Genomic DNA, 15,595 nt, shown 5'->3' on the forward strand with positions numbered 1-15,595 from the left:
GATGGATAGTTTCACTCGTGCAGTTTGAAAAACAATTTCCCTGTAAGGTCAAAGATAGCGATAATAAATGTGATGCGTCTCCAGGAACGAGACATTAATTCGAACTCTGTTTAAGTGGGAACGCGGTTGCAGTTTTGTTTGTTGAGAAACAAAGAACCAGCTTGTGTTAGAATATAAATATTCACATTTGGAGTTTGTGTGAGGAAGTACTGTGACCTAAGATCCCAAATTAAAACAATGTGTACATGTACAAGTAAGAAGGCAACCTAACAGAAAGAAAATGGTCATGTTGCCTCTACGCTCCATCACATTTAAAAAACAAATCAAATATTTTCCTCACTAGAGAGGATTATTTTTTGATTATTATGGGATTTGAAATAAGGCCTAAAATTCGATTTCTATGCAAACCCGTTTTTTTCTGGTCAACGATCTGTGTATCTCATTTGAAGGTGCACTTATGTGACCTGAACAGTAAGTCTTTCCTGAGTGACATATGACCTCTCATCTGGCGAGTTAAATGAGATTGTGTCTTAATCCACTCCTGCATTTACAATCCACATCTCATCCCCCGTCTGTGCAGCGCTGCTCGCCCACCTGGCTGACCACAAGTCGTCCGTTGTTGGACTCCGTGGCGTAGATCACCCAGAGGCCATTCTCATCCACAGCTAGGTCGATGTCCGACTTCCCTCCCCAGCGGTAGGGAGACGTGTCATGGTAGTTGGCGTTTGTGATAATGGCCTCGCCGCTCTTGATGCGCGTCCGTAAGTCATACTTGACTATGTTTCGTGTGCGCTCCTTGTTGTAAAATACCGCCCCATCATACACCACAAACCCTGTGCCGTCAACTCTGTTGGGCAACCTGTTGACAGAGAATCACATGAGTGGTGGAGAAATTCCTAGAAAACAAGTCAATTTATTTACTCTGCACGACACAATCCTACAAGACGAGCTCACGGTGAGGGAGCTGACACCACAGAGGAACCATTCTGTTATCACCATCCATATCCACCTCAAAAGACAATAAATCAATACAGAAGAACAGATGCTATTTGATCATCCGGGACAGTGGGAGGCGCCCTCACTTGTAGGTGGTGGTGGCTCGGTTCTGTTTGAAGTCTTCCCATGAGGCATACTCATACAGCATGTCGGTGCGATAGGGGGTCCAGGGCATGACGTACAGACGGTCCCCAGACTGCAGCGGGTCCTTGCACCACGCCCCTGCCTGGTGCTCTGCCTCCTGCAGGGAGCTGGCGGCCTGCACCCGCAGCAGCGTCCCCGGGCACACAAAGACTGGAGCAGAGGAGGGTTGTTGGCGCAGAGAGGAGGAGAAGGGGGGAAAAGGAAGATATAGAAAATCAAAACAAAGCATTGTAAAAATTAAACATATCATGGGAACGGCAGGGGAGGGAGAAAAAGAAATAGGAAAAGGCCAAAGACCATGGGAGACAGAACAGGAGAGGGACGAGGAGGGGACAGAAAGAAGATGTGAGTAGATAGGAGTAAGTTAGGAATTGAAAAGGGAACAAAGAGTAGGGAAAGAATTGGACAGTGGGGAGGAGGGGGGAGTGAAGTGAGGTACATTATCAGATTTAAAGTGAAGGAACATATAAAAGCTCATTTGTAGAACATCAGCATTGTGGTCGGGAAAGCGTCCGGATATGATAAATGGGAGATTTCTGGCTGCCGCCACGGCTTAAATGTGGTTTCTAATCTAATTCATCTTGGCCTACTTTTTATTTGATTGTGCATTTTTTATTTCAAAGGGCTCTGCCTCTCTGCTATGCTGCTGGGTGGTTCAACAATAATTGTGGAGCTTGTTTTATTAGGACTCAAATTTGTCTCTCAGTCAAGAGTAATGCCTCCAAGAAAAAAAGCATCCTGGGGTAAAGATGTGAGGTCGGCCAGGCGTCCCTGTCCGCCGCAACAGTAACTTGGCTCCATACACCCACACTCATACAGCAAACACAGACAAAAAAACAACAGCGAGACAGAGATAAAATTACACAAGACACCTCACACACACTACAGTATCCAAGCACACCCACACACTGGATGTCTGCGTTAGGCAGGTGGAGGTCATCCACTGGGGACGAGTGTAAATTGGCTGTTTGACGCTGTGTGTCCCTGCCTGAGTGCCCTGGGACTACTGGGCATGCCAGGTGATCTATGAGGAGAGCTGCTGGCATCCTCGCCACTCTGACATCACAGGGGTACCCGGCAACGGAGAGCAAGAGAGAGAGAGAGAGAGAGAGAGAGAGAGAGAGAGCGAGAGCGAGGGAGTTGGAGGCACTACAGAATAAAAACAGCTGAGGAGTCCCCACGTCTGTGCTGCCAATTTCTTTATGTGGCTCTCTGGCGTGGGGTTGCGACAGAACCAGGCACCTGCTGGTCACCCCATGAATGAACGCATATCTGAACTAATTGGACGCTGCAGGGGCCTTTGGACACAGATGACATACAACACACACGGATGCACCGACAGACACACATACGTACTGTACGAGGACACACATGCACACGCCAACATGCGTAATACATACACTGGCACACTGCGACTGTTAGAGTGATGGATCAGTCTAGACTCAAACTGTCTTGAATATTGCATGGAGTCTGGGGCGGGAGGAGAATCCAAATAGAGATGGCTGGAGTTACTTGAGGATTTTTGAAAATACAGCTTCGTCTTATTGCTCCTGTCGTGCTGTTGTTGATAGTGGCGGGTGATCAGTAGCGCCGGGCCACTTAGGAATTAGCCTGTTCTTTCTGCGGGGGTCCGACAGGGATTGCGACTGACAGCCAAATAGGAATCTAATCACGCTCAGTCATAAACAAACACTCTGGATACAGACTCTTCACAAGGAGGAGGCTTGTCAGGCTCCATTGTTGAACCGAAATGCTTACTCGAAAGCAGGGACGCCTGAGGTGTTTGCTTTGCAAATATGAACGTGGGTGACTGAAATATGCGGAATAATGTTCAGAGCAATGTTAAATGCAGCATTTTCATACAGCCGAACAATTTCTAGACTAACAACGTGCCAATTCTGCATCTCACCGCAATCACACGACATCTCTATCAATCCAGACGCAGCGTGAGCGCATCGCAAGCAAACGGAAGTTGTGCTCCAAAATATTTGAAGTAAAAGGCCATAACGGGCGAGGTATTATTAGAGCAGAAAAGCTACGGAGCGGGGGAAAAATAAAAACAACCGATAGAAGTAGGACACCGCCTCAAAAGTACAATGCTACTGTAAACAGAGAAGTAAACAGCATGCAGAAAGCGATGCAGCGTCCCTGACCCATAAACAAAGCCAGGAACACTCTGCCTCAAGGTAGAATAAAGGACAAAGAAACACAAACATGCAAGGCCCTTCTCTCTGGTTGTGATGACCTATACTAGAAAAGTACATTTACTCCTTTGATACTTTATGTATAGTCATTCACAACTGAAGGACAGCACCAAATTACTCAGTACTAATATGCACGCTAGCATCCAACCCATCTTCATTTAATTTCAGTACAATAGCAGACATGTAATGCATTTTGGTCATTTATCCGATAAAAATACTATCAAAAATATATAATTATATTATAAAGCAACAGCAAGTTTTACTGAAGGCAAATCAGAACTTTTGTGTAAGAGGTATGGCTCATTGGAGTGGAGGTAATTTCCCATAAAGAGGGTTATTGAAGGAAAGCTATATTATATAAGTGTTAGTTAAGTATATGCAATATATATATAAGTGTTATGTGCAGGTGTTATATTGCATGGATTTATATAGGTGATATAAGACGGGTTATGCTGTTGAATTCAAAGTATGCAGACATGGTATGAATCAGCTCGTCTTTATTCACTTGTACTGGTGCGACCTACGAAGCCAATATGACTTTTGACCTATGAACGGAAGAGAGCACATCCTCACCTCTGTAAATACAGGTTTAGTGATTTATGATTCAATACTGTATGAACATTTTATTAGCAGTTCTATTATTGGATACCAGCTTTAACCGTGATTAGTATTAATTTGGACTTCCATGACATTCATAACGATCGTGCACTAATTAAAGGTTGCAATAAGACGATGATATAAGAGCTTTTGGAGGCTGATCTCCTTAAATCCAGACTGACCACAACGTAAAGGTAAGAGACAGAGAATGCACTACAATCTATCATTACTCCGAAATAGTTGTCGTCTGCAATACAATTTTCTCTCAACACACTGTGTCCTCCACAGTGTCCGTCCCAAAATACTGTGACTCTGTTCATTATTGGGCCTAACCTTGCAGGCCTGTCCTAAATTGGTTGCAGCCTGTACTCTATTGGCCTCATCATCACAATGAAACCGCAGCGCGGCGTAGACTAACAGTCTTTCATCCTCCGCCATGTTCCTCTGTTCCCTCCTCTCCCATGTGAACCCTGTCGACAGCAGATCAGCGAGCCTTGGTTTATTTAATGAACTGGTCGCTGGGTGGGCCCGGTGTCAAAGGGGCTCATCAAAGGCCTCCAGGCTGCCCACACAGGCCGTGAGGACACACACACACACACACACACACACACACACACACACACAAACGGCAAACAGAAACAGTGGCCACGCTTCACACCCTGCAAACCCTGCCTAGGGGCTTCATTAACTTTGACCTGCGCTCCCCAGTCTTCCCGACTGCCTTCCTGTTTACCAGCATCTCTCTGCCTTTCCTTCGCTCGGCCTCCCTCTCTCTCTCTCCCCTCTAACTGTGAGGGGTGATTGTAGCAGCGGGGAGCCAGAGCAGCCAAACCCTATAGCAGTGGAGTCTGTATGGTACAATAGGCTATTATGACCACAGTATGAATGAGGTATTAGGAATTAGGCATTAAGCATTAGGCGTAAATCTTGAGATTAGGCATTATCCAAGTCTGGCAAGAGCAGGTTAGCTGGAGTAAGAGCCATCTGGGATTATGTCAGATTGTTAGATTAATAGATTAATTCCTATTTGGGTGCGGATGGAAATCTTGTAGTCATGATCATCCGAGTGAAGTCGCTAAGCAGCACAGACACTTCCTTACCCTACAAACTAGCCAGATGGCTAATGAAATTTACCTTATCGGGGATTAAAACCCAGGCTGTAGCTATCATACTCCAGCATGCCAATTACTGCCACACATACGAGGAAATACGGCTGTAATAATTGGCTATTTATCTCCGTAATCCCTTTTCTCGGCACAGGTCAGCTGCTACTTGTCAATACGAGGCTGCAGTACAAAATGATGAAAGTGCCAGAACTTTCCCAGAATTGACAGTAAATATCTCCCATAAGTGTCGAGCAGCAATTTGTGATCGACTGGTAACGCAATTAAAAGTGAGCGCTGACAGCTTTAGGCTAAATTTAGACTTTTTCATTTCGGTTGTCTCCTATAATCCATGGTGTTCTCATGTTTGATGTGACAGCATCCTGGTGACGGTTAATGTTCGACTTTGATGATCTAAATACCCCCTGCCAAACGTTGGCAGCTGTTTCTAAAGTGCTGTCTTTGTGTTGTTTGTGTTGTGTCTTTTTTTTTTTTCTTAACTACAGGGATCTGAGAGCTCTGCTGGCCCAAGTCATTGCCCAGTCCGCAGTCATGGCCTGTTCACAGGACTGACTGCTGAGAGCATGCTGCTCTAATTGAATCCCACACCTGTTACTGGCAGGTGCAGCATGCAGGCAGCAGGGGGCAGAAAGGAGCGTGACATGGTACTCCTACGTCCATGCTGGACAGTTAATGGCCTTTAAGTGTGCAGTGAGTCTCTTGATGGTATGCTGATGTGCATTCAGAAGCCCATTTATGTGTCTTGCATGTGTGCGTGTTTGTGTTTGTGTGTGTGTGTGTGTGGCTCAGAGAGTAAGAGAGGCAGAAAAAGAGAAGAAAGCGTGGAGGAGGATGTGAGCGGGTTCTATGTGCAAACAAGAAGAGAGAGAGGAGCGGAGTCAGAGTAAATAGGTTATTTCCTGTGAAATGAGAATTAGGAGTGAGTTAATCTGCTGAGGAGGGACATATAGTGACAGAGAGACGAAGAGAGAAAGACGGAGGGAGAAGGGAGGGGCTCCCATTGTGTTTCCGTTTCCTTTTAGACTACGAGGGGGTCAAGTCCTGGGAGTAAAAAATACAATACAGTACAAAGAGCTGTGCACAGACATATACATACAGACATACACCCTTAGGATACACACAAGCGCTCAGACAATGCACACAGACTGGCCAGACAGTGGAAGAGGCAGGTGTCAAACCGGCGCCTTTATCAACCCAAACATTCACCCCAGAGAAAACCCTTCACTGAGGCCAAAAGCAAAGTCTTATCTGCCTTGGAGTGAAGCTGACATTGAGTGACAGGAAAGTTGGTCTGGACATGGCTGCAGAGGCTACAGGCTGTCGATACAATAGATGGCAGGGGGTCATACCACACTGACTGTCTTAGCTTAGCCTGCCACCACCCTGCCTCCTCCCATCTCCCCCGAGGTGCCGTCCCTCCATCACGGCCCTGAAACCAGCTCCCGTGTTTTGTATTCATGGCCACCTGCTTCGCTCACCTCTCTGTGCTTTGGCTCTAAAAATGCAATGACTTCTGCGTGTACAGTCAATCCCCACCACTTTTCTCTATCTCCCCGAGCCACTGAATAGGGCGTCTATCTGTGCCGCCTCGGTCACATGACTGTGCTTGTGTGTGGTGGGTCATTCCTAATGAGGCGATGCTGCCTGACTCATCGTCTCTATAGCGACCGATCTCTCTCTCTCCCCCCCATTAGCGGCCATTCTTTGTGTTTTCCTGTCACACGATGCAGCGGCTTCTCGCTCATTCCTTCTCACTTTCCCAAATCACAGGTGGAGAGCAGTTTGTGTGAGTAATGGTTTTGTCCTTGCACCGTGCCCTCCTTTAAAAACACCAGGAACGTGCACAGTAGTCTACTGCTGCTTCCCTTTCTTGCCTCTTTCCCTTCAGAAGCAAACAAACCGGGGGTGAGAAAGACATGGCGGACACTCAGTCAGCAGTGATAAAAGGAACTATTGTGGTGATGTGGGTTTTCTACTCCCCTCGACTGTCAACGAAAAAGGGTGAGAATAGAAACGGAGAGTCATGGGGAGGAGGAGAGGTGGCTGACGCTGAGATGGTCTTAAAATAGCCTGACAGTAGGTAGGTAGGTAGGTAGGCTGACAGTGTTGGACATTCATTGCACAGGATCTGAACATTGTGACCGTCATCACCGCGCGATGCACGTCATCCCAATCTGTCAATCAGCTGATCAATCAGAGAGGATTCATTTGATGGTCAAAGCACAAGTCTGGAGCGTTAACCATTAACAGAGAGTGAAGTGTGTTTAAGAGCAGTGAAGGGATGGATCACAGTGGGTAAGGGCAGGGGTGCAGACACAGGTAAGGGGTGCTCATTTTAGTGTTAGTGGGAGGAGGAGTAGTAAATAAGTATAACCAGTTGGGTGAGGTGGAAGCAGGAGGAGGGAGGATGAGGAGGAGGGTTTTGTTTGTTTCATTCCTATTCCACCGCAAGCGGGGAGAGCGAACTAAAATGGAGGCTTGCGGTGGGAGAAAAATGTGACACAATGATCGATGTCAAAGAAACGCCATGGACATGACAACAGACAAAGAGGCCCATAAACCAATTTGATGGCCACCTCCATAAGAGTTAATTCCTCCAATGTATGGATCCAGCCACGGGACTGGACGGGGAAATGGCCGAGGTTGAGACAGATGTGAGTCGGGGAGTCGAAGGGAGTTGGAGGAGGGCGGGGACCTGAGAGGGGGAGTTAAGGCTCATTGGGAAGCTAGCATTAATAGCTATGACTCCCAGCTTGACCTCTGATATGGGTCAGGTCTGTCTCTGCTCTTTAAGAAACTTGTGATTGAGGTGCCAGGCCACGCTGATTGGCGCTCTTATGGAGTGCTTGTGGCGGGGCCCTGCAGCATTGGAGAGGTCCTTACAAGGAGCCGGGGCGCCTATCCTCTCCTCCCCCTCCGCTGCCTCACCAAACACATGAGGGACTGGGGAGGGACTGACTGATGTGCATGGGTAGGGGGGGGGGGGGGGGGGGGGGGTGGGGGGGGGGGGGGGGGGGGGGGGGGGGGGGGGGGTGGGGGGGGGGTGGGGGGGGGGGGGGGGGGGGGGGGGTGGGGGGGGGGGGGGGGGGGGGGGGGGGGGGGGGGGGGGGGGGGGGGGGGGGGGGGGGGGGGGGGGGGGCACAAGTTTACAGTGCATGTGGAATAAAGAAAATAGAGCGGTGGCATCGACAATCGAGAGAGAAGGGGGAGTAAAGGAGAAGGGACGAGGAGAGAGAAAAGAGTAAAAGATGCTCAAAAAGAGCCTGCGGCTGCTTGTGATGGCCAGTTGTGATCTGAGAGATAAACCAATCAGAGAGAGGCAAGAGGAAGAGAAGAAGAGAAAAGGAGGATGAGTAACAAAAAGCAGAGATAGGTAAGGGGACAGCTAGAGTTAAATGAAAGTGGGATTCATTGAAAAAGAGACAGAATGAGAGGAGGACACCGAAGCACCTGGAAATGGGATTCTGTAAAAATGATCCGAGAGCAACTTTGGCCAGTACTTTGTTATATCTCGACACAGTGCTTCTGCTTTGAGGGATACAGCAACAAGAAACTCTGAATCAGTCCCGAGAAACTAAAACGGGAGCGGAGGAGACACAAGATGGAGAGAAGGAGCAGCTGAGTGATGTAAAGAGAGATAGATGAAGGATTTAGTTTTTTTAGATCTGGGGAGAAATAAATCGCAATTTATAAATGAGTGGAACAACTCTGAAGGGATGTAAAGGGAGATGTAATTGTTAGGTGTGTGAGGCAACGGTGTGAAGAAGAGATGGGGTTTTGAAATGGATGGAGAAAAAAAAAAGAAAATTTGCTATCCATGAGATGATATGGTGTCTGTGCTTTTGGGCTGAGATGTGCTACTTCACACGGGAAAAGAATGATGTTAATTTCTCGTTATCTCTCATAGATACTTGACTGACCTCCATGATGCCTTTTGTGTGTCTGTGCAAGTGTTTGTGTGTGTGGTGTGTATGTGTGTGCGTGCGTGCAGGTCAGGCTGTGTCATCAGAACAAGGAGGAGATCTAGAAGGATTTTAGAGGTTTTGGTTATAAGTCAAAGAGAGATAGAAAGATAAGGGCAGAGGAGGCGATTAGAGATCGAGAAAGAAAAGGGAGGGTATATCAACATCAAACATGACACTACACAAGGTGCTGGTTAGGAGGGGATATGGGGGAGGAAGGGAGACAAGGGAGGGAGGAGGAGAAGGAGGAGGGAAGGGGCGAGCTGTGGTTGTATGTCATTGTGGTCTTTACCTTTTTGATCCACTTCTATTCAAGCATCGGAAAAAGGAGAAAGAAGGAGATAGAAAGATAAAGAGAAAGACAGTGAGAAAGAGAGAGAGAGAGAGAGCGAGAGAGGGAAAGTAAAGGGAATGAAAGAAAAACAGGTGCAGGAAAAAAGAGAAAATTGAGATTAAATAAAACGCTGTCCTTTCTCTTTCTCTCGTTTTTTTTAAGCAAGTTATCTGTCTGTGTTATGGTTGGCTACTCAGAGAAAGGATGGCTCAGATGGAAAATGAGGAGGGGAAAATGGCCTGACCTGGGTTTAAATCCATTTCCATTTCATTTCAGCGTTATCAATAATCCCCCAAACAACACAATCCACCCCCAACCACACACTCTCGACCCCACCTCCACCCCTCATATTGCCACATCCTTTCCCCCATCCCTCCCAATCTCCCGTGAGCCAAAAGTGCAGCCGCAGGAACCTGTTGGAGGAAGAAACCGAGGAGGAATATTGTTGTGCTGTGTCCTCTTCAGCTGTGGAGAGAGACAGAGAGTGGGAAAGGTGGAGGAGGAGATGGGGGATGGTAAATGGAAAGGTGGCGATGAGGATGTCTCTATCTTTGGCTGGTTGTCTTTAGAGGGATCGTTGTACCCCTCTCACTCCTGGTACGGTCTCTGTTGACATTAGAGCGGTCCCTCGATCTAAAGACAGCGGCGCTTTTGGCGTTGCTCAATTTACAGAGTCAGGACGCTCGCTATAGAAGCCAGCGAAAACACTCAACCCATCGACCGTCCAATCAATGGGTAGCTGCTGGCTTGCCTGACTGAGGCGGGCTCATCAAAGACGAGAGAACAAACAACAGGGGAAGGGGAGGGCTTGACAGAGTGGAACGCCTCATAAACACACAGAGTAACCGGGAGACATGGAGGGCGGGGGGGTAGTCTACAACTGGGCTCATCACACACAAATCAATAGGTTGGTGTGTTGTGTCACAACGAGGCCTCGGCTGACACGAGCAGGTAAGGCGCGGCTCCCTCGACATCAATGACGCCGTTCGGTGCCTGCTAGAGCTGCGGAGTCTGGGGAGGTCCACGGGCAGCTGGGGACTCGAGGAGGAGCGAGAAGGGATCTCAGCTCCGCCTTTTCCAATCGCAGGCACTGGCACACGCCTTTCCTCCTGAGTTTTTAGAGGCGCAAGTGGTGTGCGAGTGGATTGTCATGTCTCTCGGGACGAGACGTGTCAAAAGGCACTTGGCTGGTGGATCCCTGCTACGAGCGTGATTGTGGAGTATGTGTTGCGGGAAGTCTGATGTCCCCCGGGGAGCCCTGTGAAATAGTCACGACACCTCGTTGCGTTGCCCATAAAGAAAGAAAAAAGGTGAGAGAGAGAGAGAGAAATACAGATAGGGAGAGAGAGCAGTAAAGAGAGAAAAAGCGTGTAAAATAAAAAGAAAAAAGGGAGCGACAGCAGCAGTAGTCCGTGTGGAGGATGGCCTTGCATCTTGGCAGCGGTACAGCAGAGGCAGCATTAGTATCAACAGCCACACTGATCATTTATCATCTAATGCCAAGATCAAAAAGGACAAACAACCTCCACGAAGACCGGGGGAATGGCGGCCATTTTCAGCCTAGAGGGGTAAACATGGCAAAGCTATGAAAGCGAGGCCTGTGAAGCTGGGGCAGGGGGCAAGAAAGCATTACATCCCCGCCACCAACCGCGAGTGCAATCATTAGCTCCAAGGTTAGGGGAGGGAGAGAGTGGCCAGAGAGCATCCAGAGCTTTCATCCTCGCTGCAACAACTGCAGGGGGTGCATGGGAAGACCAGAAATTCAGCCGAGCTTGAACGCATTGAGGTTTTGTTTTTCTTCACGGAGGAATTTGACGGTGGAGCTCGTCCACTTCACGCAAGTCGGAGACTACATTCATCAAAGAGGGGTCTGCTAAATGTGATGCTGTAAATGGACCAGTGAGTATGTAAGCAGCATGAAGTGGTGAACAGTGAGAGAGAGAGAAAGAGAGAGAGAAAACTTCTTCGGTGCTGCAGGAAAGGAGAGAAACAGGGGAGGTGGACGACCTCCGTTGACTCCCTTTCTTATGCTTTGGGTTGTCCTGAAAAATAAACGCTGAGCACAGACACACACAGCATCATCACACAAAACACACACACATAGAGAGAGGAGAGACAGAAACTCATCAAAGTGTCATCACAGTGAAACAGGGGGTTAGTTTAAGGCCACCTTGGCTGTTTGTCTGATTCATTCAGCATTTCTCTTTCAGGGCCCTTTTGAGAAATAAGCCACTGCCCTCTCTCCCCTTAATCACTGCTCAGCGCTCTCTACAACCCTATCAATTACTCCCACACTAATGAGTACAGCTAGAAACACACACACACACACACACACACACACACACACACACACACACACACGGTTGGAGCACTGCAGGACAACTTTGCCTCCTCTGTCTCTTTCGCGCCACTGAGAGATAGCGCGTCCTCTCCATCTTCTTCCGTCCTCTCCTCCCCCCCTGCTCTGTTTTCTCTTTCTCTCACTTCACATTTTTCACGGTGGAGTCATTCCTTTCCACGGCCTGAGCAAAGCCGCCTGCTTCTCATTCACCAAACATTTATGAGCCCGACGTCTAATGGTGCCCCTATACATATTAATAGAATTTCATTTTCAGCTACATCAAAGTGTTTCCTCTCCTCCCTTGAAAACTTGTCATATTACAATGCCATTATTCCTTCTACTGACAAACTCTTCCCGACAAGTCAACTATAATTTCCAGCGGCTTTGTGTCCAAAAAGCGATGTCTTGTAATGAATAAGCAGTGCCGAATACATTTGTGAGGAAGAATCCATTTCATAAAGTGAAACAGTGGCAGATTCGGAAAAAAAAAAAAACGAGGGTAAAAGAAGAGAATATGCAGATACCTAAGAGGATCTGTAGAATCTCTAGTGTGCGACCTGAGCCTGCACTTTTAAAGCCAGGTCTCCAGCTACCTGCACTGTGCATATTAACAAGATAAATCACAGCTGATGAAATAGCAGGGGCTCAACACTAGGTCTAATGGCTCTGGCATGGCTAACAGGGATGGCCCCAGCGAGTAGCATTAAGGATCAATAATGATGTAGCACGGTGTCCTGAAGGGGGAGGGTGGACAGGTAGGGTTCTTGGCGTATATCTGTGTTCAAACTGCAGTGTTGGCTCTCCTCTGCATGAAGTACATGCTGCTGCTGTGTGCACGGATCTGTGATGTCTTAATGGAATCCAGCAGCCTAAAACAGACTGTGACAGTGTGAAATGCGAGTTCAGTTGAGCCGTTTTGTCTTGCTCTGTTCCGGCTGGCAAAAACAATGCTATGTGGCGCGGAGGCCTCGCAGGGCTTTTTGGCTCAATGAGATATGATTTGACTTGTTGGCGGATGTTGAATTTTGCCAAGGCGATCCCACGCGCTGCAACACACGCACATTCTGGACCCTTGTCTGAGCTCAGCTGACAGGAGGCTTGTGTGTGTGTGTGTTGTGTGTCAGCTCGGCTCCAGCTGTCACCTCGCTGTTTCAGGTGACTGGTAACATGGCATCTGTGTGACACGCACATAGAGGACCCCCCCCCTCAGATGTAAACATCACACACAACCATCAACATGGCTGCCACACCACCTCAGCTGCTATGACACAACAACCTTTACAGATCTGCTTTCTTTTGTTCCCCCCCCTTTTGTGGAGACAAGAGACGACAAACGCGCGGCGGCCTCGGATGATGCCAGCGTGCCCAGCGTTCCCAGCCAGACGTGAACGATGGGGCATTACCAGAGCGATTAGCAGCAGCAAATTCAATTAATCTTGACAAATCTCTGCTGAGGCAGAACTGAAGAGAGCGATGCGCCCCCCTCTCCTGGTAATTAAAAGTGGCCGAGTTGAGTGGCGTGCGGTGAGACTGTGTCTAGGTTTGGGGATGAACAGTTGCAGGCTGAGTCTGAATGTGTCAGGTCATATTTAGTTGTCAGACGAGCACAAACATTTAGAGCAGCCGCGGAGTGGGTTGTGTGCGTACGCGTGCGCGCAACACTTGTTTCTATCGCTCTGTGCGCGCGAGCGTGTGCGATGAGTGTAGCGTAATCGGGCTTCTCCAGTGGAGGAGGGTGGCAGAGGACAGGGGTAATTGGCTCTTCTTTGTCACTTCAGACAGGTGGGACTTTTCATCATAGGGGGATCAGCTTCCAATTTTCTAAGCCGGTCCATACTTCAGACGCAATCAACAAAGTTTTTTTTTTTCCTCCTTTTTTTTTCACGCGGGGAGGAAAAATGCAAGTCAGCAGCTATTTAATCATCCCTTCTGATTGCCTTGTGGAGAGAGAACAAGCTCCCTCGTGCAGTCAGACGGAAAAAGACAAGGTTAGAATGCATGAGGAGAAGACGACAGGAAAAACTAAGCGATGCCACCTTGACCCCCCCCCCCCCATGGATATTATAGGACACCGAGCTACAGCACAGGAGTAGGAAAGGATTAACAAACAGAAATACTCTACAGGAGAGGGGAAGTGTGACCGCAGCTAACGTTGACTGAAAGGCAGGTTAACAGAGGAAGAGGACACTCGAGAAGAATACTTGTTGCCACTTGGAGGGCTGTGAAGAAAGGATTCACACCAAAGAATAAGCCGCAAAGGCACGATACCCAGCTAACTTCTTATCTGTGACTGCGGCTGCAACCTGACTCCACACAGTCTCTCAAAAGGTAAACTGAGCGCACAGAACCACTGAGCAGAGGAAGGGCGAGGACTGAAAGAGGTGCTCTGAAGTCCCTGAGTTTCTCTGAGCGTCCACAGCAGAGCAGAACGGCTGGATGTTTGAATATTCGCCGCATCTGGAAAAGAAAAAAAACAACAGAGACAGCAGAGGAGACACAACAGAATGATAAGATGTGGCAGATTGATGGACAGAGTAAAAATAGAAGAATAATGAGAGAAACAGGGCAACGCATGAAGATTAAAGACCTCGGAGTACAGACGGGAAGTGAGAGAGAGAGAAAGGCAGGAGAGAGAAAAAGAGGAGTTAAGATGGATGAAAAGAGGTGATATTGACTGTTAGATAATAAACAGAGGGAGGATGAGTAAGAGACCTCCGAGAGAAGGGATGAAGAGGAAGAGGAAGTGAGCAAAGGAGGTTAGCGGCTTGGCGTGGACTCGACCCCGTGGCTCGCCACATCTGCTCCTGAGGAAAAAGCAGAGAGAATCACCCCATACTCCCATAACTCTAAACTAAACAGCTCCAGCACCCCAAGAAGACCCCCATCCCCCAGTCCCCCACAACCCTAAACACCCTCATATGCCCCTTCCTGCAACCCAGTTCTGCCTCCTCCTGGTGGAGGGGAGCACCACTGCCCCTCCTTTCCAACCAAGTGCTCCTGCACGGTGAGGGGATCAATGCTGAGAGTTATAATACATGAGAGGGAGGAGGGGAGGCTGAGCTGAGATTTTCACATGAGCGAGGATCAACACATCACCATATAATCCTTGCTGTGTCTGCTCCTTTGCCTGTGTGAGTGTGCTCTTTTCTTTGTGTGTACACACAAGAGTCAGAGAGAGCAACCGTGTGCCCCCCTGTGTGTGTGTGTTTGTGTGTGCGCAGTCGTGTGTATATGTCACACCTCCACGCAGCTCTGAGCAGTGCCATGAGGAAGTCAGACGTTACCATGGGGACATTAAAATGTGCAGGTGCTCCAGGTCATGTGGTCTAAAATAAGCCTTTTGCTGTTTGTGTGAACATTCCTATTGTGAGGTGTGGCGCACACACAATGTCCCCTGCCTCCCGGTCTCACTGCGCCCAATTTTAATTTTTATTGGAAATCAGAGGGACAGCAAAGGTGTTTGGAACCAGATAAAGGTGGAGGCATGCCCCTGGGTCAGTCGGTGTGTAAGTGTGGGGCGGTGTGTGTTACACTGCAGTGATCACCAATAAGGGCTGACCCCACGTTTGCAGTGGGTGTGTGTGAAGTCCTTATCAGAGCACCTTCCCCCATGTGAAAATCCCTCTCAGCGTCTGGTGCGTCGCTCTGTCGATGAAGAAAAAAGGTTTAGCGCTCTGTGTGAGCGTGTGCATGTGTGTGTCTCTGAGCAGTGTAAGTGTACAAGAGAGAAAGAAGAGAGAGACAGAGAGTGGCCGAGGATGACTGTGTGTCTTGTTTTTGTTTTGCTTTTGCAGAAAGAAGCCAGAGAGAGCAAGTGATTGTATGGACGTCATTTGTTGTGGGTTTTTTGGGGTTTGAAGACCGAAGGCAAGAAGTTCAGGTGGGGGTAAAGG

At 48.3% G+C, this 15,595-nt stretch overlaps 1 protein-coding gene across 2 annotated transcripts in view; it reads right to left on the bottom strand.

Annotated features, from left to right (window-relative positions):
• adgrl1a (adhesion G protein-coupled receptor L1a) overlaps positions 1–15,595 on the bottom strand; it is a 95,683-nt gene that overhangs the window by 24,965 nt on the left and 55,123 nt on the right. Inside the window, exons 5-7 of one of the 2 annotated variants that reach the window (XM_034594265.1) lie at positions 9,320–9,334; positions 1,083–1,290; positions 595–859 (exon numbers count right to left, since the gene is read on the bottom strand). In XM_034594265.1, coding sequence (XP_034450156.1) covers positions 595–859; positions 1,083–1,290; positions 9,320–9,334 — 488 coding nt within the window. The remainder of the gene's footprint in view (positions 1–594; positions 860–1,082; positions 1,291–9,319; positions 9,335–15,595) is intronic. The other variant, XM_034594266.1, reaches the window with a different exon arrangement.

Source organism: Hippoglossus hippoglossus, chromosome 8 (genome assembly GCF_009819705.1).
Source record: "Hippoglossus hippoglossus isolate fHipHip1 chromosome 8, fHipHip1.pri, whole genome shotgun sequence".
NCBI lineage: Eukaryota > Metazoa > Chordata > Actinopteri > Pleuronectiformes > Pleuronectidae > Hippoglossus > Hippoglossus hippoglossus.